The sequence below is a fragment of the Eleutherodactylus coqui genome, chromosome 3, assembly GCF_035609145.1.
Source record: "Eleutherodactylus coqui strain aEleCoq1 chromosome 3, aEleCoq1.hap1, whole genome shotgun sequence".
NCBI lineage: Eukaryota > Metazoa > Chordata > Amphibia > Anura > Eleutherodactylidae > Eleutherodactylus > Eleutherodactylus coqui.
In genome coordinates this window covers 301,896,672-301,924,274 of record NC_089839.1, presented here as the reverse complement: position 1 = coordinate 301,924,274, position 27,603 = coordinate 301,896,672, and the positions used below count along the sequence as shown (strand labels likewise).

The 27,603-nt window shown below is 45.0% G+C and overlaps 1 protein-coding gene across 1 annotated transcript; it reads right to left on the bottom strand.

The window, feature by feature from the left end:
- LHX8 (LIM homeobox 8) lies at positions 1-27,603 on the bottom strand. Its single transcript, XM_066594787.1, has 8 exons — positions 27,469-27,603; positions 19,254-19,421; positions 10,717-10,838; positions 9,835-10,055; positions 9,654-9,757; positions 5,733-5,828; positions 2,732-2,915; positions 1-427 (listed from the first exon to the last, which is right to left on the bottom strand). The coding sequence occupies exons 1-8, from the start codon at positions 27,541-27,543 to the stop codon at positions 351-353; spliced, it is 1,047 nt and encodes a 348-aa protein (XP_066450884.1). The 5' UTR covers positions 27,544-27,603; the 3' UTR covers positions 1-350.

Here is a 27,603-nt window from a genome sequence, read left to right as displayed (position 1 = left end):
TTTGGCAAAGTGCTCTTTCGATGACAAATAAATAAACAAATACAACTAAGTTTGGACTAATTCCAGACAGTACAAAAACCCAAAAACAAAAAAAAAAAAGTCAGGAACGTAGTGGTGCAATAATACTCATAGAACGGAGAGGGCAGTGACATGGTCATTGCTCCGACGTGTGCATGTGGTGGCAGCTCCGGTATGGAGGAACACGAGCTGCGGGCCGTAGACTCCGGCGTAGAGAGGAGTGCTAAAAAGTAACTATTTTATACACAATAGAGGACTCCGTATTTTTTACCGAAACACTTACATTCTTGGAGGGGAAAAAAACCCAAACAAAACAAAAACAGATGTGACGTTTATGCGTGACTTATAGGTAGCTGTGCCATGGAGTGAGGCAGGAGTGACTGAAGACCGATAGGAGTTGGAGAGTGAGCTGAGGAGACAGAAAGGACGGGGGTTAGATTATTCACACGGCTGGGAGATGTCCACAGCTATTCCATGGCACAAATTCTTCACTACATTCTGCTGAATTCACCCGGACTTGGAGGTGGTATCTGCATCATAAATCCGATGCCATAAGCAGATTGCTCCGCCGGGTGATCTCTGCACAGATCGTGTGCAGATTTTTTTTCCTGCAGTAACTCTTACTCCCTTTGCTGCTATACTGTAAATACTACGGGAGACTCTGGACTACAAAACCACCTAGTGTGAAAGAAATATTATAATATCTATCTACTTTGTACGGATTTACCCTCAAAATAGATCATAGATACAGAAGTTTCCATTGACAAGGTCAGACTTGTATGGGTAGACCAGGAGACCACCACTGATTAGATATTGATGGCCCATACCAAGACTATGATTGGGGGGGAAGGGGGGGGGGGGGGGAATCTCACCTAGTCTTATTATGGGCCATCAATATCTAAAAATCAGTGGTGGTCTACCCATTAGAGTGAAGGGGATATGGCTGCAGTGTGCTTAGAACTGACAGTCACCAGATATTGAAGGCCTGTCAAAATAAAATTAAGTAACCCCAACCCCTTTAAACAGCCCCCCTCCCCCCCCTTCAAAAAAGTTAAGGGGTTATTCAGGCTTTAAGAATTGATGACTCACCCTCAAGATGGACCTTAAAGATTTTATTGGTGGGCACCCATCCTTACACTTCAATGGGCAGGCCACCATTAATTTGGGTCTATAACAAGGCTAGAGACTTTTTTAAAATTTTTTAAACAGGCTGAATAACAAAGTATAATGGCGCTAGGACATTTAAAAGGCAAGTGGTGGCCGGTACATGGCGCAAACTTCCAAAAAAATAAATTAAAAAAGCTAAGGTATTATTAGGTGATTAAATCTCCCTCGGTAATGCTGGGATATGTCTAGCTGTGGCAAGGACTGCTTAGTTATACAAAAAGTCAAATATCAGGTGCCAGCTGTGAAAGTCTGTGCATCCAGCCATGCAGATACTGATGGCCTCTATGGAGGTTAGGCCATCAATTTTTAAAAGCTGGTTAAACCACTTTAGATATTCCAGAAGCATTATATCTTAGATCACTAGTGATGTAGCTGGTAGAAGTCTACAATTCTTGCCAAGTCAGAATTCACCAATGGGACCATCTCACCAGCATCTAGGACCTCTGAGAACATTGTTTGACTAGGTCTCCCTTTTAAATAATCTTCAAGCCTCTGCTGGAATGACCCAATACTGCTCTATCAGGTTTCCTTTGACCTGAAAGGCCCGGTGGGATCTTTTCCAAAATCGATCCATCGATGATCTGTAAAAATAGGCCCATGAGGCCAGTAGGAACAGAGCCCAATATTGGCCATGCTAATCATTTTAGCAACTGGAATACATAAATTTTCAAACTTAGAGTTTCACATGATTGTTTTGGGGAATTATTGGGTACTTCACTTACTTTCCGATCCATGACCACCAGCTAGCTACACATTATGCCAATAGAACTTCAAGCCTAGTTGAGTTTTGGCATCAACTGAGTTATAACCCACCTACAGCAAGTAAATTGAGTCCCATTGCCAAGCCCACCAATCTTTCCTCGCTGCAAGGTTATTGCACCCATTGCATTGAGATTGAATGGTGCGCTGGTTGTGAAAGCACATCAACACTCCATTCATTCTGATGTCACTGCGAGGAGGAAGAGCAGCCGCCGCAGGGAGAGGCAGAGCGGGATACGGGAGTCCCATTCAAGATAGTCAGGAGTCTCAGTGACAAGAACCCATTAGGGTTCTCCAGATAGGGAATAATTTATAATCTTAGTAGGTATGCTTTCCATATAAAGAATTCCCTACATATACATAAAGAGCAACATCTTAAAGGTTGGTCAGAGGGGAACTTTGTTCTTCAGATGGACAGGCTAACACCTAATCTAAGGCTGGCCCCGCATCAGATCCTGTAAAGCAATCTATGGGCAGATGCAAGATACGACTCCATGTTCCTCACGCAACAATCAGCATCTTAAGACATGCCAAACAGAAGAGCCAACCTGCCATTGCATTGGGTTGTAATATTACACAACCCCAAACTGCTAGACATGAAGTTGGTCATGCAGCTCTCCAGAAGAGGAGCATTTCAGGTGACATTGTTGCTCTATAACCAAGATTGGTGCACATAAGGTCCTACTCTTTGAGGACACGTACACCAGTCTCTGCAGGCCTTTAAAGTGATTAGAAGCTACAGGTTTTGCATGGTGACATTTTATACAGCAAATTCTAGACAACTCACCATCCATGTAACTGTGCAGGGCAGTTAGCATGGACCCGTCTTGAGGTACGTATGCAGAGTAGGTCATTTCATCCATCATTGGTGGAGAAAGCCTTGAGGACTGAATGGCTGTAACTGGTGCAGTTGAGGAATGAGTAGGACTGACGTGCTTCTTGTGACGAGCTCTACAGTTTTGAAACCAGACCTGGGAGACAGAACATTATGGTAAATGGAGATGTAGCGGAGGACAGTACAAGGTATGAAGAACACGAATGCACATACAGGAGGTAAAGTAGCGACCACGCAAGTGTTGACTTTTCTGAATTTCTACAATGGCCAAGCATACACCAGCGGAACCACTAGAGCGTTTTAGCAACCCATCAGGATGTATTCAATGAAGCTTCAGGTCCGCTCATTTAGTACGAGTCTCCACTGCAGATTGTAGGGCATCATCTACCAATCACCGACATCTTGTGCATCCTGCCTGAATGGGAAGATACAGCTTGATGTACCAGCCAAGAGTCGTGTGGATTTATATGGGGCAGCATAGGGGTCTAGAATAGACTGAGTGGGTAGCGTATTCTTTGTAACACTTTCCTTCTTACTGCTGTATACGCCATTTAGTGTATATGTAGGTTTTTCCACTGAAAGCTTAACAAACGTTGCAAAAAAAAATAAAAAAATACAGAAACCAGGACTTCACTCACTATTCTGCTGGTGGAGTCACTGTGTACATACATTACTTATCCTGTACTGCTCCTGAGTTACATCCTGTATTATACTCCAGAGCTGCACTCACTATTCTGCTGGTGGAGTCACTGTGCACATACATTACTTATCCTGTACTGTTCCTGAGTTACATGCTGTATTATACCCCAGAGCTGCACTCACTATTCTGCTGGTGGAGTCACTGTGTACATACATTACTTATCCTGTACTGCTCCTGAGTTACATCCTGTATTATACTCCAGAGCTGCACTCACTATTCTGCTGGTGGAGTCACTGTGCACATACATTACTTATCCTGTACTGTTCCTGAGTTACATGCTGTATTATACCCCAGAGCTGCACTCACTATTCTGCTGGTGGAGTCACTGTGTACATACATTACTTATCCTGTACTGCTCCTGAGTTACATCCTGTATTATACTCCAGAGCTGCACTCACTATTCTGCTGGTGGAGTCACTGTGTACATACATTACTTATCCTGGTCTGATCCTGAGTTACATGCTGTATTATACCCCAGAGCTGCACTCACTATTCTGCTGGTGGAGTCACCATGTACATATATTACTTACTCTGTACTGATCCTGAGTTACATGCTATATTATACTCCAGAGCTGCACTCATTCTACTGGTGGTGTCACTGTGTACATATTTTACTTTACTGTATTAAAGTCGATACAAGATAAGTAATGTATGTACACAGTGACCCCATCAGCAGAATAGTGAGTGCAGCTCTGGAGTATAATACTGGATGTAAATGCCGATTTACACGCAACGATTATTGCTCAAAATTCGTCACAACGACTTTTGAGCGATCTTTGCATGTAAATCTGCGCCCTTCGTTAATCACTGACTTCAAGCCAGCAAAAACATCTGTTGTCCTCGATAGAAGGGACCCCACGCTGTGGTCTTCCTGGGTAGCGTGGATATTGTTTCACCTACTGTTCCACTGTAGAACAAAAGAGCTGTAAGCAGATAACAGACCTCCAGCTGTTATCTGCTTAAAGCAAAGGGAGGCTCATTTGCAGGCAAATGAAGCAAATAATTTACTAAGTAGCCATTTAGTTTTGAACTATCATTTTGCATAATCTACTGTCATTCGCCAGACGCAGGGTTGGATTTCGCATGCGGAAACAGAGCCACCCATGTGCAGGTAGCCTAAAGGCCCATTTAGACAGGCCGATTATCGCTTAAAGGACCTCTTTTGATAATCATTGTGTGCCTTTACAACGCAAGGTGATCACTCAAATGTTGAGCAATTCCCTTGCGCTCTGAGCGGGGGATGCAGCTGCATCCAGCTGTTCTCTGCACGGAGCGCCCGGCTGTTATACAGCCGAGCGCTCCGAGTGGGGTATGCAGAACACAGCTGGACCGCTCTGTTCTTCATACCCCACCTGTGTTCAGAGAGCGGGATACAGCTGAAATAGTATCAGCTGTATCCCGCTGTGAACTCCTGATAAGGCTTATCGTCATTTTTCAGCACGCTGAAGGACAATGATGAGCAACGGCTTAACGAAAAACTGCACCATGTCAGTGCAGTTAGACACAAGAATAGCTCAAAAGACGGCTTTTAACGAATTTTGAGCACTAGTCATTGTGTCTAAATGAAAGGCAAATTCCACATCAAATTGTGCGGCTATTGATGCTGACTGTAAGCTGCAGACCGGCCACTGTTGACATTCTGCAGCAAATCCGTCCCACGTGTTCATAGCATGTGCGCAACATGTAATCTCAAGGCCCTTTATCAACGACTGCAGTCCGGTCTGTAGGTCACGGTGTCCAGCTGACTTACCTGCTACAAGGTGCGACCGAGACGTCTGTTGTAGATTATACCTCACACCATTACTGATCTAGTAAACCCCTGCAGACCGCAGCGGCACGACAAATCGCCACAATGTGGGGCATTATGCTCCGCGCACCTTCAGGGCTCGCTCACACAGGTTTTGGTTACATAAATAGGCGGAGCATTTATGCGACTAAAAGCCCCATTTGCCGCGTATATCAGACGTCGCTGTGGGCTTTTGTGTAACTGCACCGCATGTTTGTGCACCCAGAGGCAGCAAGCAGAAGGGACGTCACCTATCTGCACTGGCGCACTCACTTCAGCGGCTTGTTGCGGTGCTTAATATGCACCAAAATTGGACACGCGAATGAAGTTATGTACGTATATTGCAATTATTGTCTCAGGTGATCGAACATCATATGAAAGACAAGAGGCAAATGTGAACTCATTGAAATTAGTGGTAGTCATAAAGCCCAATACGCCCGCGTCAGCGAGTACAAACCGCTTATTACCTGTATTACGCGCCTGCTAAGTCCCGTCCTTTCCGACAACTTTTGTAGCGTTTGTGCATCAGGATTGTTATCTTGAGCAAATTGCGCTTGCATAACCTGTTAAGAAAAAGAGTTCATGTTATCACTCATAAACAGCACTACAAAAACGCATGTATGTGCAGCCCACGCCTTCCTGCACATTAGTGATGTTTTTGCCTGCTACATTGCGAGGGGGGGGGGGGGGGGGGGGGGGGGGAACAAAAAAAACAAAAAAAAACAAAAACACACAGCATGCTCTATACAGCTGCCATTTGCTAGGTTTTGTAACCCACTTTGCGTTGCAAACAAAAACGCGGTTTTCGTGCGATGCGACTTTAAGGCCTCATGTCCACGGGGAAAAAAAAAAAAAAAAAAAAAAAAAAAAATCAGGCCCGCTACGGATTCTCCATGGAGAATCCATAGCGGGTCCCTCCTGCCCTGCGGACATGAGGGCTGAAAAGAATTACTCACCTGCTGCGGACGGTGCGGGTCTTCCCCTTCTTCGCGGCCGGATCTTCTTTCTTTGGCCCGGCAGATATGCTCGGCCTGCCAGCTGCGCGCTGAGCACATCCACCGGGCCGAAGATAGATCAGGCCGCGAAGAAGAAGACCTGTGCTGTCCAGAGCAGGTGAGTTTAACCCCTTAATGACATGGCCTATTTTGACGTTGAGGACCAAGCGATTTTTTGGTATTTTTCCATCTCCATTTTTCAAAAGCCATAACTTTTTTATTTTTCCGTGGACGCGGCCGTGTAAGGGCTTGTTTTTTGCGTGGCGATCTGTAGTTTTTATCGGTGCCACTTTTGGGTATATAGACAATATCGTAAATTTTTTTTTTTTTTTTTTTTTTTTAATGATAACAGGGAGAGAAAACGCATCAATTCTGCCAGATTTTTTTTTTTTTCTTTTACAGCGTTAATCATGCAGCATAAATGACACACTAAAATTTTTCTGCGGGTCGGTACGGTAACAACGATACCAAAATTGTTTTTTTTAGGTTTTTACACTTTTTTGCAATAAAACCCCCTTTTTTTGGAAATCTTTTTTTTTTTCTCTATAGCTGCATTCAAAGTCCTGTAACTTTTTTATTTTTCTATGTACGGAGCTCTTTGAGGGCTTATTTTTTGCGAGACGAGCTGTAGTTTTTATTGGTACCATTTTGGGAAATGTACGGCTTTTTTGATCACTTTTATTGCATTTTTTGTGAGGCAAAATGCTAAAAATTAGCATTTTGCCTCTGTTTTTTTTTTTACGCTTTTTGTCGTACAAAATAAAAAGCGTGTTCAACTTTTTGTACACGTCGTTACGGACGCGTCAATACCCAATATGTGGGGTTTTAGTTTTTTTTCCCTTTTTTTATGCTAATATTAGAAAAAGCATAAAAAAGGGGTTTTTTACATTTTTCTTTTTTTTACACTTATTTTCTTTTTTTTTAATACTATTTGAGTCCCTCTGAGGGACTTACATCACTGTGCCTATGATCGCTGTCATAAGGCATGGCAGAGCTACTGCTCTGCCATGCCTTATCGCTTGTACAGCGATTATAGGCACAGGCAATACAGGACGCCAGTGTCTGGCGTCCTGTTGCCATGGTGACAGGCCGGGCTCTCGCGATAACATCGCGAGTTCCGGCCGGAGACACAGGGATCGCGATCCCTCTGTGAACTCTTTCCCTGCCGCGATCTACTTAACAGCGGCGGGCGCATCTCCGATGTCCCCCCGCTGTTGGAGCGGGACGCCGGCTGTGACTGACAGCCGGCTCCCGCTGCGGGATAGCGCGGGATCACATGTGATCCCGTGCCATCTCCAGGACGTACCAGGTACGTCATGTTGCGGGAAGTACCAGGCTGCCATGACGTACCAGGTACGTCCAGGAGCGGGAAGGAGTTAATTCAGGCGCGGGTCTCCCGCGGATCCGGACGGCTTCCATAGAAGCCCGCTGGAGATCCGCACTAAAATGGAGCATGTCCGGATTTTTTCCTGCACGTGGGACCAGCGCCTGCAGGAAAAAAAAAATGACATCCGCAGGTATTTAACTACCTGCGGGTATCTAATGCATCCCTATTGGGTGCGGATCCGCGTGCGGGAAAAACACTCCAGATTTTAATTCTTAAAGGGGTTGCCTCGCGGCAAATATCAAAATTTTACCTTACCCCATTCCCCGTCACCCCCCCTGGCATAAAATAGCAATTTAAAGCCGTTTTTAAACCGCTTGCTACTCATCGATCTGACGAAATATGTTATAAAAATCTTCTCCCAAAGATGGCCGCCGGTCCTTTCCCAGGGATGCACTGCGGTTTTCTCCCATGGTGCACCGCGGGTCTTCTCCCATGGTGCACCATGGGCTCTGTGCGGTCCATTGCCGATTCCAGCCTCCTGATTGGCTGGAATCCGCACATGTGATGGGGCGGAGCTACGATGACGCGGTGACCAGCTCTCCGGCACGAGCGGCCCCATTCACCAGGCAGAAGACCGCACAGCGCAAGCACGTCTAAAAATGCCAGAAGACATCAGAATTAGACGGATCCATGGCGACGGGGACACTAGCAACGGAGCAGGTAAGTGAATAACTTCTGTATGGCTCATATTTAATGCACGATGTATATTACAAAGTGCATTAATATGGCCATACAGAAGTGTATAACCCCACTTGCTGCCGCGAGACAACCCCTTTAATTTCCCCATGGACATGAGGCCTTGCAGTATGAAGTTCTACTGTTTGTCCCTAAAATAAGCACTGGCTGCATATATATAAATAAACAATTCTCTATGCAGACAAAGTGCATCCCGATGTACAGAAGTTGTTGTGCATATGTTCTGGAAGTTTCTGAAGATTATATGAATATGATGTGTTGCACCTTTGCAGCATAGAATGGGTTACTGTCTGGGAGATGTCTGGAAATGTATCTCTTGGTCATGTGATCTTGTTTTATATATGTGGATGTAAGGTGCATTTGTTGAGTTTAGTTTGAGGAGAGGAGCGAGTAGTTAGTGAGAGTTGGAGAGCGAGTCAGGACTATGGTGGGCCGGTACACCGACATCTTCAGTCTGATTACAAGAAGAGATGGAAGAGGCTGAGCAGATAGACTGCTAATGCCGTGAGCCCCTTCTTTCCCCATGTGTAGAGGAGTATATGAAGAGTGCCGCAATAAGTGCGAGTGTTCCTCCGGGCAGTGTGACGTGCAATACTACAAAATCCTGTGAGTGGACCCGCAGAGTGTTGGTGGAGTTGTTCAGGAGACAGTCAGGGACCAGAGAACCACAGATAACTAGGACTGTGGAAGTCACTGTTCTCCCTGCCGCATCACCTGTTCCTCTGCACTACTGTCCTGCCGGTGGATGTAAAGTGGACTGTAATTGTTGGAACTGTTACAAGCTGGTTTACAGTAAACGGCTTCTCAGACAGTTACCGGTTTGGGCTTTGAAATTCTACCCCGTATGTGCGTACTCTTATTTGCTTCCTGGAAAGATCACTGCGGAGGAAGGAACGGTGGCGTCACCCGTGACAAAAACGACTAAGGTAATCCACCAGTGGGTTTCCCTATTTGATACAGGCTGCTTACACCCCTTGGACGTGTCCACGGTTACCCTCCGCCTTGTGAGTTCAAACTTTAAAAAGTTTTACTATCAAGAGGTGATTCTCATAAATCGTATCTCACGATTAGTGTAGAAAAAAACAAAACAAAACACAAGACACAGGTTTAAAGTGCGATACCGCCCTCACCTGTTTGAATGCAGACACACACACCTTAGATTTGATCAGTGAGCTGTATGGTGCTATACAAAAGTCAATGTATATATGCAGTTGCTACCATGACAACACTTCCTGGCAAGTCTGGTTTTCCCACATCTGAGTTACAGTATTCACCTGCCTTCACATACTCGAGGCTCACAAGTAACTTACTTGGAGTTGGTCTGCAGTGAAACTTGTCCGAGCCCTCTTAGCTGGTTTCGGTTGATTAATATCCTGCTCTGTCAACAAAGCCCCTTCCACGCTGACCCGACTCCCTGGGAAGAAGAAGAATCTAATTTACAGTTGTGTTTTGTTACACAATATCCAGTCCTGCAGCGGCGGAGGCACGCACCGTTTTCCACCGCTCGCTTCAGGTTATCCAGCATGCAGTCGTAATGGACGCGGCAGAGCACCTTCTCTTCCACCAGAGCAAACTCTTCCCCCGTGGAAAGTTGTCTCTTGCAGGAGTAGCAGGCAAAGCAGGCCAAGTGGTAGACGTTACCCTTCGCTCGTCTCACCCAGTCTGTGGAGTGGATGTGTCTGCCACAGCGTGAACACCGCGTTCCATATCGCCTAGATGGAAAGGTAGCAGAAAGAAGCCATATGTGCATGTTAAGAACAAACCAAGATAATTCGTATGAAATTTTCTTATGTTGATACATGTTAGGTCACCAAGACATCCTCAAATATTAGGGCATTCAGATGAATATGGGGTGGGGAATTACTCCAAGTAGAGCAATAAGTCATTTTGGAGGACCCAGCACTGTAATGCATCACCTCCCCTTTGGGGGCACTGTAGAGAAAATGAAGACTTGCTAATTGGGTTCCCTGGCAGAGTAGGGTGTAGCAAAATCACAGTGGACCTCATAAAGCTAGCCAAATATGATGGGGCCTTTCAAATATAAAAAACAAACAATACAGAATCCTTTATCAGCTGCAGCATTGCCCCACTTTCTACCACAAACAGACAAGCTAGAACCAAGAGGCATGTTGGGATCCTACAAGTTGGTAGGATATTCTCTAACATTGCAAAATCCACTGGAGATTTATCAAAACGAGTACATATTGTAGAAGCTGCCGGCAGCAACTAAGACGGTTGGGCGACAATTCTGCACCAGATTTGATAAATCTCCATATTATGGCATCAGAATGTGAACAAGCAGCGATTGCAGAAGTACGAACAGTGAATAACGGACAGTCACACGGGTGTAATGAATACATACATGAATAGTACCTAAAATAATCAAGTTTGCAGAATATGTCTTTATCTTTGATGTAGCAGCTGGTGTGCCTCCCCAGGGACGTCCGGCACACGCTACAAGACAGACAGCGGACGTGCCAGCACAGATCGTTTACCTGCAGGAAGACAAAAGTCCTTCGTTAGCCAAGACTTATGTATATGAATACAAGACATCCAACAGAACCATCTTATATGGATTTGTCCAGTTGTAGAGTGATGTCCATCCTCAGGAGCAGCCAGTCGGTAGGAGTATCAGGGTTCACCGCCCAGGACCCCTACCGCTCAGCTGTTCACCGAGCATTTTTTAGTCATAGACCCCTACCAATCTACTACTGAGGACCCATCGTGAACATAGGCCATTACCAGTTTACAATTGGATAATCCCTTTAACGCTAGCCTTATGGATGTGCAATATCCACAGGGAACTTACTAGTTGTTGTAGCAGAGGGAGGCACCACTGAGGTCCTGGCACCCGAGGCTTGTGATCATCATGAATCTAGATCTTGTTTAGCATGGTTACTTTATGTATAGAGCTGTCACCATTTTATTATCATCCCTGTAATGGTGGCCTGATGTGAGGTCTATTTTGCAGCATAGGGTGGCAGTAGCGACACAGCACTCTTATTAGGACAACCACTTGGCCAAAGCATGGTACGGGTATTTGGGCACCATATTGCATCAGCACATTGTACAACAGCACACTATATTGGGGTGTGAACAGGAGGTTGCAGCAACCTCCATCACACGTAACCGTATGTTCACATACTGTTGCACCCCAAATCTAGACCCATACATAAAAATTGCAGAAAGTGTGAGGAGTTTCTCTTCTCCAGAACACCAAGCCCCCCCCCCAATGAGCTCATGTAATAGTCAGACATTTTTGCCCTCTTCTGTCCAGAGCATCCAGAGATCACTCAGCAGCAGAGAAACTCAGATCTTGGACAGTTTTCCACAACACTTTAAAGTTTACGAGTTCAGACGTTCGCCAACAAGTCCCCGGACAGCCATTCTGACGTGTGAACTGGGCTGGAGACGGCCATCCTGCTGAACAAGCCAGCTGTTCACAAATACACGTCGAACCCGTTGCAACATCACGAGTCGTGCCAACTGGCAATGCTGTACTGTGTATAGCCCGGGGTCCGAGGGCGGCCGTGGAGGGGTCATTTATACAACTTTTTTTTTTAAAGCATATGTTCACATTTTTAAAAATCGGATGTGTGATATGTTTTTATTTCACCCCCTCCCCCCTCAATTGTAAACTTTTTTTTTTGCTAGCGTTTTGTAGCCCAAACACATTCCCCACCCCCAATCACAAAAAGCGTCGTATGGTAACATGGCGGCACTTTCTCCCCCCCCCCCCATTGGCTGCCATGTTAAAAAACAAAAAAAAACCAAAAAATTTAAAGGAATAAATGATAAACGGCTTTCCCTATACAACGTATACCTTACTAACAGAGATAGTAAGGTATACATCATTATAAAGGGAAATCCGTTTATATCATTTATTCCTTTTATAAGCAAGTATTTTCCCCCTTCTCTTCTTCCTCACATAGATCTATTTAATATATTGAGGTTTATATCCTATGAGATATGGACTGGTTTTATAGAAGGTTTCTAAAATAAGTTTTATAATTGATTCTTGTATTTATATGTACAAAATCAAGTTATCTTTTTTAATTAACACATCTATGTTTTTATGATAGAATACCAATATTAAATATAATAAACTTTATTTGTATACCGCCAACATATTCCGCAGCGCTTACATAGACAGGGGGGATACAGAAAGACAAAATACAAACATTACAGAACCACGGTTACATAGTAATCAGTTGATGGAAACAATAGGGGTGAGGGTCCTGCTCCAAGGAGCTTACATACTACAAATAGTGGGGTGATACAGAAGGTAAAGGGGCTGGAGATGTGCCCGGTATGGTGAGGTGGAGAGTGAGGGATGCTATACACATAGACAATGGTCAGACATTTAGCTGTGTGACAGCAGAATCGGTATGACTGCAGGAGCGATTTATGATGGCTAGCAGGGATTGCAGTCAGTAGGTCAGGGAGCATGTTATCAGGCGGAGTACAGAGGGGTTTGTTTAGGGAATTCGGTATGCCTCCCTGAAGAGGTGCGTTTTTAGAGCACGCCTGAAGTTCTGCGAGTCCTGGATTGCTCGGGTAGCCTTTGGTAGTGCGTTCCAGAGGACCGGTGCTGCTCTGGAGAAGTCTTGGAGGCGGGAATGAGAAGTTCGAATTAAAGGGGCGCTCAGTCTGGTTTCGTTAGCAGAGCGGAGCGCCCGGGCTGGGTGATGGATTGAGATGAGGGAGGCAATATAGGGGGGCGCTGCGCTGTGGAGGGCTTTGTGGATGAAGGTAGCGAGTTTAAATTGAATTCTGTATTTAACGGGCAGCCAGTGCAGTGACCGGCACAGGGCAGAGGCGTCCGAGTAGCGGCTGGACAGGAAGATGAGCCCTGCTGCCGCATTCAGGATGGATTGGAGAGGGTAGAGTCTGGTGCGGGGGAGGCTGATCAGCAACGAGTTGCAGTAATCAGAGAACAGATGAGGGCAACAGTGTGCAAGAATCCGCTCTTTTCTCACTGTGGACACGCTAAAAATGCTATGTTAAATAGTGTTACCAATCCCCTACGGACCCGATATGGTCAGAGAAGAGGCAAGCAAAAAAAATTCTTATTAGGAAACTATGAATGACACACACAAACACGAGAACGGAGAATAGAACACTCACAGCGTTCTTGGTAAACTAGCCATGTGACCTAGATTACAGGCACAATGAAATATACTATTGGTGAATGAAAATGCAGAATGGAACGCATGTAGTGTTCCACGCAAGTTGATCATGTGACTCAACACACGCACGACGAAAATCCAACCCATTGAGGTGACGTCACGATGACCATCTCGGCGTCCGGAGCAGGAACTATGATTGCAAGTTCCCACAGAGAACGTACCTGTATAAATGTACATGATGCAGTCTTTTTTATGCTTGAGAAAGGCGCAGAGGTGCGCCGAAACGCGTGGCATATGTAACTATAATAAGACGGTTATTTAACCCTTAGACCAATAGGTCCTAGTATTACTCCTAGCCCCAGAGCGGAGCTTTTTTCTACTTTTATTCCTTTCACATTATTACTACACGTGTGACCGTATGCGGCCGTTAAGACGCCAGAAGGTACAGATTTGGAATTACGTTCAATGTAGTTATTAGCGGATGAGGAGGAGTGGTGATGCATGAAGGCCGAGGGCCAACATCTGCTGAGGGCCAACATCTGCTGAGGGCCAACATCTGCTGAGGGCCAACATCTGCTGAGGGCCAACATCTGCTGAGGGCCAACATCTGCTGAGGGCCAACATCTGCTGAGGGCCAACATCTGCTGAGGGCCAACATCTGCTGAGGGCCAACATCTGCTGAGGGCCAACATCTGCTGAGGGCCAACATCTGCTGAGGGCCAACATCTGCTGAGGGCCAACATCTGCTGAGGGCCAACATCTGCTGAGGGCCAACATCTGCTGAGGGCCAACATCTGCTGAGGGCCAACATCTGCTGAGGGCCAACATCTGCGCACAATTGCTTTTTGATAGAGGTCTACTAAAAACCAAGTTGATTGGAGTTCCCAGCAGGGGGGCACCCAGCAATCAGCTGTGAGGGGGACAGACACTAAGGCCTCCAGCCCACGGGCAGATATATACCGCAGAATCGGTGCCGGGCGTCCACAACACGATGAGCGGCAAGTAGTGCCCATAGCATGCATTGGGAAATAGATTCTTCCTCCACGCATGCTGAATCCAGCTCTGCAGTGCGCAGGAGGCCTTAGGCTGCATGTCCACGGGCGATGATCCACTGGTGATAAAAGCGCCCGTGGATCACGCTTTCCATAGGGTTGCTATGGAAAGGGCAGCGCTGGCATCCACGAGTGGAGAATCAGAGATTTTCCGCTCGCAGGATTTAAATCGCGGTATGCTGCAATTGCCGTGCTACCCCCTCCTCCCCTGCAGCAGCATATCGCTAGCGATATTCCACCTCAGCCGTGGAGAGGGGGCCTTACTGTTCTTTTCCTCTGCAGCGCCACCACAGGAGAAGTGAAGTATTACACAGTTCCCATTATAATCAATGGGTGCCTTTGTAACAAGACACTCCAGGTCCTCCAGAGACACACTTTGTATTACAGGTTCCAAATGGAGAGTCCCTCCGCCTAAAGTCTAGGGGTACTTGAAAATGGGTAATCTAAACTAGAGAATTGTGGGAATTCTATAGACAGCAGGTGAAGTGGTGCGAGCTCAGATATATTGAGGACGTGCATCATCTGGGATTTTACATAGAGGCACTCAGTACCTTAAAGATGGCCGCATCCGCTTCTTTGTACCCTACTATAAGACTCTCCACCGGCCATGATTGGCCAGTGCTGTCCACATGAGCGGTGCCGACCAGTCAGAGCACCATGTAGGGTCTTGGACTACCTGATGTATAGTACGCATCGGTAGTGTATCTTTGCCGAGGGCCACTTAAAATGTCAAATGCTATAATCTCCTATTTGCTGTCTATGGTACACTGGTATTTTCAAAGTATAGAGAAAACAACATGGCAGATGTACAAGGTGGAAGGCCGTGCGGTCGGGAGCGGCTGGTTGGGGTGTCGGTGCAGCATGCACGTCTGACATGGCAGCGGTTGCGCAGGTGCGATACAGGATATACCTGCCCCGAGCATCCAGGCCTTGGAGTGTAAGGCGCGTTTGTGTGGTAGATTTTCATATGGATTTTCAGTAAATTGTCACCTGAAGGGGGCGACGTCACGGCACCAAAATGGTGAGGCACTCAGTGACACAAGATCCACCAAGTGTGAACAAACCCCAAAACAAACGGAGAAATGACAGACAAGTCAAGACCATGCCAATTCATACAAAGTTAACAGACTGGTCGCAGATCGCCCTGAATGAAGGGCCCTTTTACACGGGACGATCTGTCGGGTGGAAACCGTGCAACTAGTTGTGCCAGCGATAATAGTTCCTGTGCTTCCACATGGGAACAAGCGCTAATGAATGGAGGGGGAGCGGCCGGGGGTCATTCCATCCCGCCTCTGTCCACAGTGAACAGGCAGTTCATAAGTGATAACTGCCTCCTCACACGGGCAATGAATGAGAAGCAGATGAATTATCATCCGTCAGGCGGTACTTGTATTTACACTGAGCAATAATCTTCAGACTGGCGCTGAATGACGGATCTGAGCGATCAGCTTTCATTTCTTAACCTGCTGAGGTAAAATGAAAGCTGCACCGTGATTGGTTGCCATGGGACCACAGATCTTTCGGACAGCTTCCATGACAGTGCGGCGCTCGCCTCATTTTTGTGTCCGCTTTGTATATTCCAGGATCGCTAGTCACAAAGTCTCGCACAGCAATGTCCGCTGGTGGCACTTATGTAGCAACTAGTGACATTAACGAACATTTCAGCTAAAAGAAATATTACTGAAGATCATGGCGCCTGAGGTTGATGTGCCAATGACAGCGCCTAAAATGTTTAACCGCTGCCAAATGGCGCAACATCAGTTATTATGTAGAAGGAAATAACTTTGAAAGCCCAATATTCAATAACCAATACCTGTAGCGCAAAAAAAAATAAAAAAGAAAAAAAAAAAAAAAATCTGTTGACCGTAATGGAAGAGGATTCTGCTAGAAGTACCTTTACAGTCACCCGAATAATCGATCAAACGAGCAGTGATGGGCAACTGTTTGCCCGTGTCTACATGGAACCGGGTGAGAAGTCGCAAGTCGTTCGGTCTCAGCTCACCGACGTGCAACAACTACCGAGTGACTTCTCATCCAATCTTTAAGCGATTGCCTGTGGGGACGGGCGGCTGGAGTAGATCTTTGGCGCGCTTTGCCTCCATTCTGACAAACGTAGAGACAAGGAGCGGCACCACCAGTACTCCAAAATATGCGGTTTTATTTAATCCATATAAAATGGGGCGGCAACGTTTCAACTTCAACGGAGTCTTTTTCAAGCTTGGAAGGCCCGCGGCACAGCTGGATTCCACAAGCGGAATTCAGTGGTAGCACTGTCCGCGCTTACCTGTTCAGTCGCTGTGTTTTTTGTACTGCAGATAGACCCGGTGGCTCGCTGTCACTCATGCAAATTACAGATTTTCCCAAAATGTGTCCGTCCCCCCCCCCCCCAATGAGAAGTCGCTACGCGACAACACGGAATCTGGAACCTACCCACAACGTTAAATCAGACAGGCTGCATAGCTTCCATTGACTTCAATAGAAGCCGTCTGTTCTGATCCCGCGTGAAAATGGAGCATGCTGTGATTTTTTTCCTCCGCGAGTGGAAATCCCAACAGGTTTAGGAAGCAGCGGATTTCCATAGGAACCGACCGTGGATTCCGCGCAAACATCCGCCCGTGTGCAGGAGGCCTACAGTTACCCTAACATTCACACACAGGTTCAGAACGTCAGCAGACCAGTCTAAACTGCGGACTGAAGAGATTTCCCACAATGCAATTTTCTCTTTAGACCTTTTTATCTTCCTTAAATGAAAGCCAGGTTACGGATAACGGATGGCGGCTGCGCGCAGTTGCTGTTTTAAGGCGGAGAAGCCCCTCTGCAGATATGAGTCTACCTACTAATGCTTCCTCTGCTTTCTCACATGGCAGAATTGCTATGGTCAAACACACCAGGCTCGTCCCAGAAAGCCTCCGCACGACCCGACGGCGATTTCTCACGTTTCCTCCATGCGGCTCGAACGGTAAAGGTTGGGGATTTTCTACAGTAAATTTTTCTAGCAGAAATGGTGCAGTAGATCCCGCCTACGGGCGCAGTCACGCGGACGAGTGGTGTTTTACGAGATGCATGAGTAGAACTCATTATTTGCAATAAGTCCATTTACATGGGTGACCGTTCTCTTGTAGCGACACCGCATGAAGAGGAAAGAATCACCCAAAAATAGAGCATGCTGTGATTTTTCTATGGAAACAAAAAAATAAAGTTTGACTATTTGAAGCAAATGTGGGTTGTTTTTTTTTTTTTTTATGTAATTGCAATCGGAGGAGTGGTCATTAAATAGTGCGAATCAGGTACAGCTTCCTCAGACCCACATTGCACTAGCCCGTGTGAATGCATCCCTTAAAGTTGTCATTTAACCCATTACTCTCTGGTATCAGCCGTTTCAGGCAGGGGAGAAGCAGACTAATGTTCTTTTATGTCAATGCCTGGCTGATCCCAGAGTGCAATAGGTTAACTGTCCAACAGATACATTAATTATGGGCTGACAGAAGCCTCCTGGCAGTCGCTGCTGTCTTCGGTGCTCAGTCCGAATTCTGCAGGTTTTGCCTTTATAGGCTCTTCGGTTTCCAGATGCCAAGGCCATCATAAAGGTTATTGCACCAACCAGTGTCCCAGGCAAAAACCACAAGCTGGAGACCACCAAATGAATGTATGAACCTCCCCTTATCACCGCCAGCAATATATAGAATGGTAGAGTTGGAAGGGACATCCAGGGACATCGGGTCCACCCCCCCCCCCCTTCCTGCCTAATGCAGGATCACTAAAATAACAGGTTACAGCCAAAAGATAATCAGCACCATAACTGGGCCTCAGCTACGAAATGCTGCCGACAGGAACCAATCAGAACTCAAGGAGGTGTGCGCCATCAGGACATGATAGGAGTTGTAGTTTTCCAACAGCCGGAGGGACGCAGGTATATTCCACCACCCAAGGGTGCAAATATGTACTAGAGAGCAGTTCTAGGTCCCATTGGGTGAGTAATAATAATAATAATAATCTTTATTTGTATAGCGCCAACATATTCCGCAGCGCTTAGATTTGTATAGAGCACCATAACATGCAAGGATGGAACAGAAGGGCTGGAACTCCTTATACCAAGATGGACAATCTAGTGGCATTAAAGGGGTTGTCCAGGGTTAGAAAAACATGGTCGCTTTCTTCAAAGCACAACAGCACCCTTATCCATGGGTGGTGTCTGGTATTGCAACTTAACCCCTGTTCACATCAATGGAGCTGAGCTGTAATACTACAGCCATTTAGCCCCAGACCCCTGAAGTGGTGAAACATGTTGGGGGGGGGGGGGGGTTATTGCTGTTTAATTGCAGTAATTTTGGCAATTGCTGCTAGTATACAGTAGATGGGATATCTCCTTTGTATACACATTTAGGAAATCTAGAATATGGCCGATATCTGTTAGAGCGGCATATAGAGGATATTGGGTTTTTAAATACCCCTTTTCAATGCACACCGATAACACCTTTTAGTAAAGGCATACCATAATTTACGTTGGATTGCAAATTAGTCTGAACCCCACCCCCACGGACAAGGGTGGCGCCGAGTATGGAAGAAAGCAGCCATGTTTTTCTAGCCCCCCCCCCACCCCACCATTAATGTTACATATACTGCTGTCAATCTGATAATGAAGCAAAACTCTTCAAAGTCCCAGAACTCAAGTATGGAAGCATTAAATCAGGAAGATGCAAGAAAAGCCTTCCCGTGGAGCCGGCCTTACCTTCAGCAGGTATTTATCTACGATCTCCATCCCGCAGCTGCTGCAGATACTCTTCCCTTGTGTGAGGCCTGAAGAAGGCATGGAACGAGGAGAAGACGACGACACTGGAGACAGAGGAGCCGACGAACAAGAATCCTCGTCCAGAGCCGCCCCAGGGCTTCCCTGAAGCTGAGAGGAGCGACAAGTCAGACATTAAATGGTTTAAGTTACATTTTGCCGTTTATTATATCCCGCTACATACAGTATGTGAAGATAAGTATACATGACTAAGTTACATATGTATATTTATCACACACACACACACACACACACACACACACACACACACACCTTCTACAAAGTGACTGCTCAACAGTTTTATATGATACGACTGTTACAATTCTCTGGGAATATGGGCCAAAGTTTTCAGGAAGAGATTTGACCAAGTATACGAGTAATATTACATGGGGGAGGGGCCGGAAGGGTCCTAAAGACCTAGTGATGATCCGCTCAGACCCTCCTGGGAGCATCAAGTACTGGAGGCCAAACCTTCAGGACTAGAGGCTGCGGCGAGGACACTGGATATTGTTGCGAGACCACAATTCCTGACATACTGGGAGTTGTAGTCTTGCACATTGCAGAATCACAAGATGCAAACCACTCAGATATTAAAATAAACATAATCCCCCCAGATGGGTCCTTCTTGATCATCTCTGGATTATCTACTCTGCAATTTTCACAATACTTGATACAATAAACACGTGCAAGACTCCTATCTGTATAAATCAATGCTGATCAATGGGGGTTATGCAGTCCGTATTACATACATATATTAGAAACCAAAGATACCCCCATGTGAATGAGGCCTAACAAATGCAAAGTTGGAGCTTGCCTGGCCACGGTTCCTTTTAGGACAGTCCAACTGAGGAGTCTATTAACACATTACTGACCACAGCACTGCTCAATATACTCATTAAAGGGTTAAAAAAAATTAAATAAGTCCTGTCTGGTCTTGGCGCCTCCTGCAGGGGAGAAAGTCTGTAGAATTTTTACAGAAGGTAAAAGTGTAAGGTGGAAAAGTCGGTATAACGTGTCTGACACGGATACAGCTCACAGTCAGTGCTGAGTCGGCAATATATCTGATCGCCCCTCTAGAGAGCAGGCAGCGCCTCATAGTGAACGCCAATGATATAACTGACTGCTCAATATTCCCCCATATAGTTGGAAGGAATCTCATCGGAGATAGCGAGGACGAGGCCAGCCGTGCGAGAGGCCTATATAATAACTAACGGCATTCAGGGTTATAATTAATCTAACAGATAACGATGTGTAACGGAACAAAGGGGTTCAACTTGAAGGATTGCAGGGTTTTGGTTTTTTTTTAACCCATGAGCCCCTGTAATAGCACTACACTATAATATTTCCAGCTAGCTCTCACTCCACATCTGCACAACAAACAGATGAAGCACACAACTGTCCCCTGGCTTAATGTGGTTTTTACATAGGACTGCAGACCTTCCCACCCAGATATCTCCACTCACTAGACACAGCAGAGAGAACATAGTATGCAAGGCTGAAAATAGACAAAATGTCCATCCATGAAATTGTCATTGAGCAAGAGTGACCGGGGCTTTAGCTTTGACTGCAGTTATAAAAATTATATATATTTTTTTATATAGTAAAAATTGCATGTCTAATATCTGTTCTACAGATACAATGGTGTCGGGGGGGGGGGGGGGGGGTGGAGAAACCATCACTGCGCTGTTTACTCTAACAAGTACAATAACTCTGCTTTCAAGCTTCTCGGTGAGGATTCTGCTGGCTGCACTAGAAGTAAGAGAGGTTGTATAAACTGTATATCTGCCTGCACTTGGATACAGTATGTGCTCTATACAGGCAGTACACCATATATAACCTCCATTACTTTTAGTGCATCTGAATCCTCACCAAGAGCCTTGGGAAACAGAATTAGTTTACAAAAGAAAGTTTAATAATTCACCTCTCCTGCATCCATTTTGCATGAGATATATTATGTATATAACTGACAATATTCTATACACTACAGAAGTGTGTATTATATACATAATAGTAAAATATCTTGACATGTCAGTTACAGTGTATATAGAATTATATATATCTATCACTCACAATACAGGGTACACAATATAACGCTTTTAAAAATATTTTGTCGTGTGTATCACACATTTATATATAACATGCCATTATATAATATCTCATAAGGTATAGAGTCAGCAGAGGAAATCATTGAACTTGGTCTTTTGTGAAGTGTAACTTCGCTTTAAGGGTTCTTGGCAAGTATTCTGTTGACAGTAGTAAGGGGTAATATAGAGCTTATACAGTACTGTATATCTAGCACATAATATGCAGTTCATAACTTCCATATTACTCCTACCAGCAGAATCACCAGCAAGAGGCTGGGAGAAAAGAATTACACTTTACAGATACAGAAGGGGAGAGTGCCTTTTGTATTGCTTGATATATATTGCTCATATAATATGTATGATACAAATGTATAACGTTCTTAGTTGTGTATTCTACATATTTGTAGTTGTGAATATATTACACAGTAGAATAAGGACGAAAGTCTTAACATTTGTCTTTTGTGAAGTAGATATGCTCTGAGGCTTTGGCTGGCTGCACTAGGAGTTACAATGATACAATTACTAGATCTATATACAGTTTATATAATGTCTATTTTATTCCTACTGCAGCCAGTAGAACCCCCACCAAGAACCTTCGGAGTACAGGCATGTTCAAATGCTGGATTTGACAGGGTTAAAAGTAAAAAAAAAAAAAAAAAAAAAACCAACTGCGACATTGTCACTTTCCCCCTACGACTCACATTTTACATGCTTACAAAAATGTAAAACTCCAGCAATGTGTCAACCAAATATTCTGCCTTGACAGACATTTTGGTCAAAATGTTGCTGCTGTTATGTCAGAGCGATAAATACATAAACTTTGCACTATGAATGCCGTCACATCTTCCTTCTATTACGCTAGACTAAATCTGTGGATTCTGGCTCCAGGTGACTATACAACAGTTGCCCAACTTCTATAAAGTGTTCTGGAGTGTGCTGCTAGCATCATATGTATTTATACTAGTGTCACATTTTACATGTGTGTCAGATATGGGGGGGGGGGGGGGGGGCATGCAATGTATATTATAGCCTGCAGGATCCTCAGAGAACAGGACCACACTTTACAAAAGAAGGTTCAATCACGGTTCATTCCCCTCTGCTACATCTGTATTGTATGATATTATATTTTGTGTATCTATGTATGATACATATTATATAAACAGTATATAACATACACTACAGGGTTATTAGAAATGATCTTCCTAAAGTGGAACCCTCAGAACTCCTGTTAGTGACACTCAGATACATAAATTTAATATCAATAGAAACAAACTCAAAGTGTTGTCACACAACATCAAGAATATTTCCCCCTCAGAGGTGTCGGTGTGGCCCCCTTTGTCACTGGACACACAGAGCCTGGAGTCAAGTTCCTGCCATCCGTGTTGTAGCGGATCATGACTGACTGATGGTGGGTGGTAACACTCCACAGGGAAGGAAATCACAAGACGTGAGGTCCAAGGAACATGGAGGCCAAGGAAGACACTCACTGTAGTCACCACCTGCACGGCCCGACTTCTGACTTCATTAGAAGATGGAACCTGGGCAGAGGCATAACTTGTAGCTCCCGGGCCCCGATGCAAAACCTGTAACAGGGCCCCCAACTATAATGCATTCTTCATAGTACTGGGCTCCCTATATGGAGAAGAGAGGCCTTATGGACCCCCTAAGGCTCCTGGGCCCGGGTGCAACCGCAGCCCCTATAGTTACGCCAGTGAACCTGGGATTTCCTGTTCCAGCAGAAGCCATAACTGTAGCGTCCAGGTACGAAATCCCCGGGATTGTTTGTCCGGCCCCTTCTTACTCCATGAGGCCTTTCCTACATGTTATAGTGCAAAACACATTCACCGCGGGGGAGTCGCCATCTACGTGGCGTAGACAGGTGGACGGCGGCTTCATCACTAGAGACTCCATGAAACCATCGCCTCATTAGTTCTCTCGCAGAAAGAACGTTGCTTCGCTTTGTCGTCCGGTTTCAGGGCCGGTAACAATTGTAATCAGTAGGGAGATAAGCATTTGCGCAGAATCTCTCAGTCGGCATGACGTCCAATTCTCTGTTCACTCTAATGGTGGACTTCTAAGAACTTAGTGTGAAGCTTGTACGGACGCTCCGCTGTTTCTGCGCTTTTCGCTTACAGAGGCAACCATTTGTCTCATATCCCCCTAAGCAACAACTACAGCAGAATAAAACTTTTTGGGCCTCATTTAGCAAAGCCCTCTGATAGCAAGACATCCTTGTTGCCCATAGCAACCAATCACAGCGCAGCATTCATTCTACCTCAGCAGCTTGAGAAACGATAGTTGCGCTGTGATTGGCTGCTGGGGGCAACAAAGATGTCTTCTTACTGACGATAGATTTGAGTTGGTTTCCATTTATATCAAATTCCTGAGTGTCATTAAAATGAGTTGTGAGGGTCTCACATCAAGAAGACCATTTATAATAACCTTGTCCTGTGTATATGAGTGATGATAAAATGATATCTGTGTATCATACATATTTATAGTATGCACACTATATAATATCACACAATACAGACGTAGCGGAGGGGAATGAATCCTCATTGCACTTTGTCTTTTGTAAAGTGCAATTCTGTCCTCCGAGCTTCTTGGTGCAGCCTGCAGGATCCTCACCAGGTGTGATATAAAGGTTATTATATACAGTATATATCTACATTCAGCACAGATATCAATGTTATATAACCCTTCTATTACTCCCAGTGCAGCTAGCAGGATCCTCACCTGGTGCGATACAGAGGTTGTTATATACAGTATGTATCCACATCCAGCACAGATATCTATGTTATATTACTCCCAGTGCAGGCAGCAGGATCCTCACCAGGTTTGATAGAGGTTATTATATACAGTATATATCTACATTATATAACCCCTATATTACCCTCAGTGCAGCTAGCAGTATCCTCACCAGGTGTGATAGAGGTTATTATATACAGTATATATCTATGTTATATAACCCCTCTATTACTCTGTGCAGCTAGCAGGCTCCTTACCAGGTGCGATACAGAGGTTATTATATACAGTATATATCTACATCCAGCACAAATATCTATGTTATATTACTCCCAGTGCAGCCAGCAGGATCCTCACCAGGTGTGATAGAGATTATATACAGTATATATCTACATTATATAACCCCTCTATTACTCAGTGCAGCTAGCAGGATCCTCACCAGGAGCGATACAGCGGTTATTATATACAGTATATATATCCATGTTCTATCACTCCCAGTGCAGCCTGCAGACTCCTCACCAAGAAGCTTCACAGTAAAGTTTCGTAAAGCAGACAGTTCTCCGCCGATGTCTAGTATTCCCCCCGCTGCACCGGCACTCACCAGGCTGCCGCCACCGCTCCGCGCTCCCCCGCCGCCCTCCTCCGACATAAGGGACGCGAACTGCAAGGAAAGTGCCGACAGTGAGATCCCGGCCGCGCATCTCCAGCGCCCGCCGCCCGCACGTGGGTGTCACTGCGCCCCGCGCGCGCTCTTACACGCTATTTAACCCCATGTGCGCTGCATCACACCCTGCGGCGGCCGGTGCAGCTGCCCAGCACAGCGCTATGGGAGACCCCGGAGGGTGGAGGGGGTTATAATCGGACACTTGAGGATAATTGTCGGGTCTGAGGAGTCGCCGGTGCACGATTTGAATGAAAATGGAGCAAATTAACCCGAATCTCTCCCCCCTCGTGATAAAACGCGCCGCTCCACCTGCCGCTTATTGCGCCGCGCAATGCACCTGGGGAGGAACCATTCACTGCCTATGTGGGGCTATAAACAAGGGCCAAGAACATCCTGTAGTATTTGTCATCGGTGACCCCTCACCACCGTATATACGGCTATTAACGGGAGATATCAGAGAAAGTACAATATAAACAGGGTGTAATATATACACAGTATATAAACTAGGGGATGCAGCAAGACAGCCGACACATCGCACCGATGTGTAACCTCTGCAGTCCTGTGCAAGACCAGCGATGCCACTAGAGTTGTAGCAGTGATGAGTTTATCATTGAACACTACTGTTCTTGCATAGGACTGCAGGAAGTGTATACACCAATTAGTGATAATTCGGCTCTGCTACATCTGCCCACGAAGCAGAACCTTCACACCGTGCAATCACCTCCTGCACACGATTACTTTACACCCCAACAATCGTTATTGTCCTGCAGATTTACACACCCGGAGAACAGGGGCAATAATCCCGGTGCTGAGGGGATATGGCAACTGTAAATACATGCATACACAGTTCTGTGTATACATATAAACCTCCTCTATAGCGATGCAAACATAGATATGATATAATTATATTATATATCAGGCTAGGCTTGTCACCCTCCCGGCCCGTGCAGATACGGAGTTTACGGAATTGTTTGCTGTTCTGTTACACATTTTATCCTCCGATATTCTAAGCTTTGCAGCGGATATTTATGAGGAAACGACTTCTTGCTTACCCATCAGTATGGAATAATATGCAGGTTTATATCTGCATCTTTATACAATTTATGACATTTCTAGGCTTGTCCCTTTCTGGGAAAAGTTTACAGGAAGATCTGCGGCATCAGGACATTATGGAATATTCTGCTCCCAAACCAGGAGGTGCAGATCTCTCCGCTCTGCTTTCTCTGTAGCTTCTACTCTAGTTTTGGAAAGTGGGAGAAAAAGTCTAATTTATATATACCCAGTTTCCCTGAAAATAAGATATAGCATGATTTTCCAGAATTTGAGGATGCAAGATGATTTTTCAGGCATTTTGAGGATGCTTGAAATATAAGCCCTACTCCAAAATTAAGCCCTGCTAACAGATAATTTAAATAGTGTCCAGGCAGCTATACATGTAAAAAAGTTATACCTTTTTTGAACAAAAAAATTAATATAAGACACTGTCTTATTTTGGGGGAAACTATATATATTTATACCCGTCACAGAAAAAAAAACACAACATTTTCTGTGAAGGGCTACTCTAGTTTTGGTTCCAGATATTGTGAAGTGCCATGTAGTATATAACGGTAGATACAAACAAGATAGATATGGGATAAGTAACAGAAGTCTTGCAGAGACAAATTGATAGTTTTTAGTAAAAAGACTGCAGGTTAATTCAAGGCATTATATAAGTCCAATTGTTAGCATGAGAGCTTTCGAAGAGAACATAAGTATTACAATACAGCATAGTTTCCATGCCATGTGCAAAATACAAAGATGAATACATAAAACTATACAATAGAAATCTAGAAAAAATATATATAATTTTTTAAAAATATTATTTTAGGCAGGTCTGGAAAACATGCTGCAAAGTAGACTTATTAAAAACAAAAGCTGCCTGATTGACTTTAGATTTATTCTGCAGCAGGACAACAACCCCCAACATCCAGCCAACGTCATTAGAACAGTCTGCAGTGTAAGAAGAACAGGGAGTCCTGGAAGTGATGATTTGGCCCCACAGAGCCCTGATCTCGCATCATCCAGTATGTCTGAGATTACATGGAGACAGAAAGACTGAAGCGAGCCGACATCCACAAAAGATCTGTGCTTAGTTCTCCAAGATGTCTGGAACAACCTCCCTGACGAGTTCCTTCAAAAACTGCGTGCAAGTGTCCCTGGAAGATCTGATGCTGGTGTGAAGGTAAAGGGCGTCACACCGAATACTGATGGGATTTACATTCCTCTCTTGTTCAGTCACTTTGTGTTTTGTTAATTGGAAAAAAATAAACTATTAAAACCATTTTTGAAGGAATTCTTACCTTTGCCGCATTTTTACACAGTACTGCATGCGATAAGGATATGGTCCATTTATGTACAGTATATATACGTTATGCACACAACACATACGTAGACTATATAGTGCATATTAATATATAGATTATGTACAATATATACAGTACATTACTATAATTATATTGCAAATCTGAAATCATTGAACCCCGCACAACATTCTCGCCAGGTATACCGATGGTGTGCAATAATTAAACACAGTATGTAATATAAGTAGATATCATACACAAACAGTATGCCCATCAGTCTGACAGCACCTACAGCCCTGCTCGGTGTCGGCTGGCACTGCCCTCACCTTATCAGCTGGCACCGCAGGGATATCCTTGTCTTCCAACTTACATAGGAACATCTGCTCACTCTTCCAATACATGGCACTGCCAGGCCGGGGTCTTACATTCCAACTGCACAGGGTCCACAGCTCCAGAGGCAG

Excerpts from the sequence above, each read along its gene's own strand:
- LHX8 (XM_066594787.1), bottom strand. The coding sequence starts at position 27,543 with ATGTATTGGAAGAGTGAGCAGATGTTCCTATGTAAGTTGGAAGACAAG. Across the intron at positions 19,422-27,468 it reads CTGCGGTGCCAGCTGATAAG|CTTCAGGGAAGCCCTGGGGC; the intron begins GTGAGGGCAGTG and ends CGCTCCTCTCAG. Across the intron at positions 2,916-5,732 it reads TTAGCAGGCGCGTAATACAG|GTCTGGTTTCAAAACTGTAG; the intron begins GTAATAAGCGGT and ends TCTGTCTCCCAG.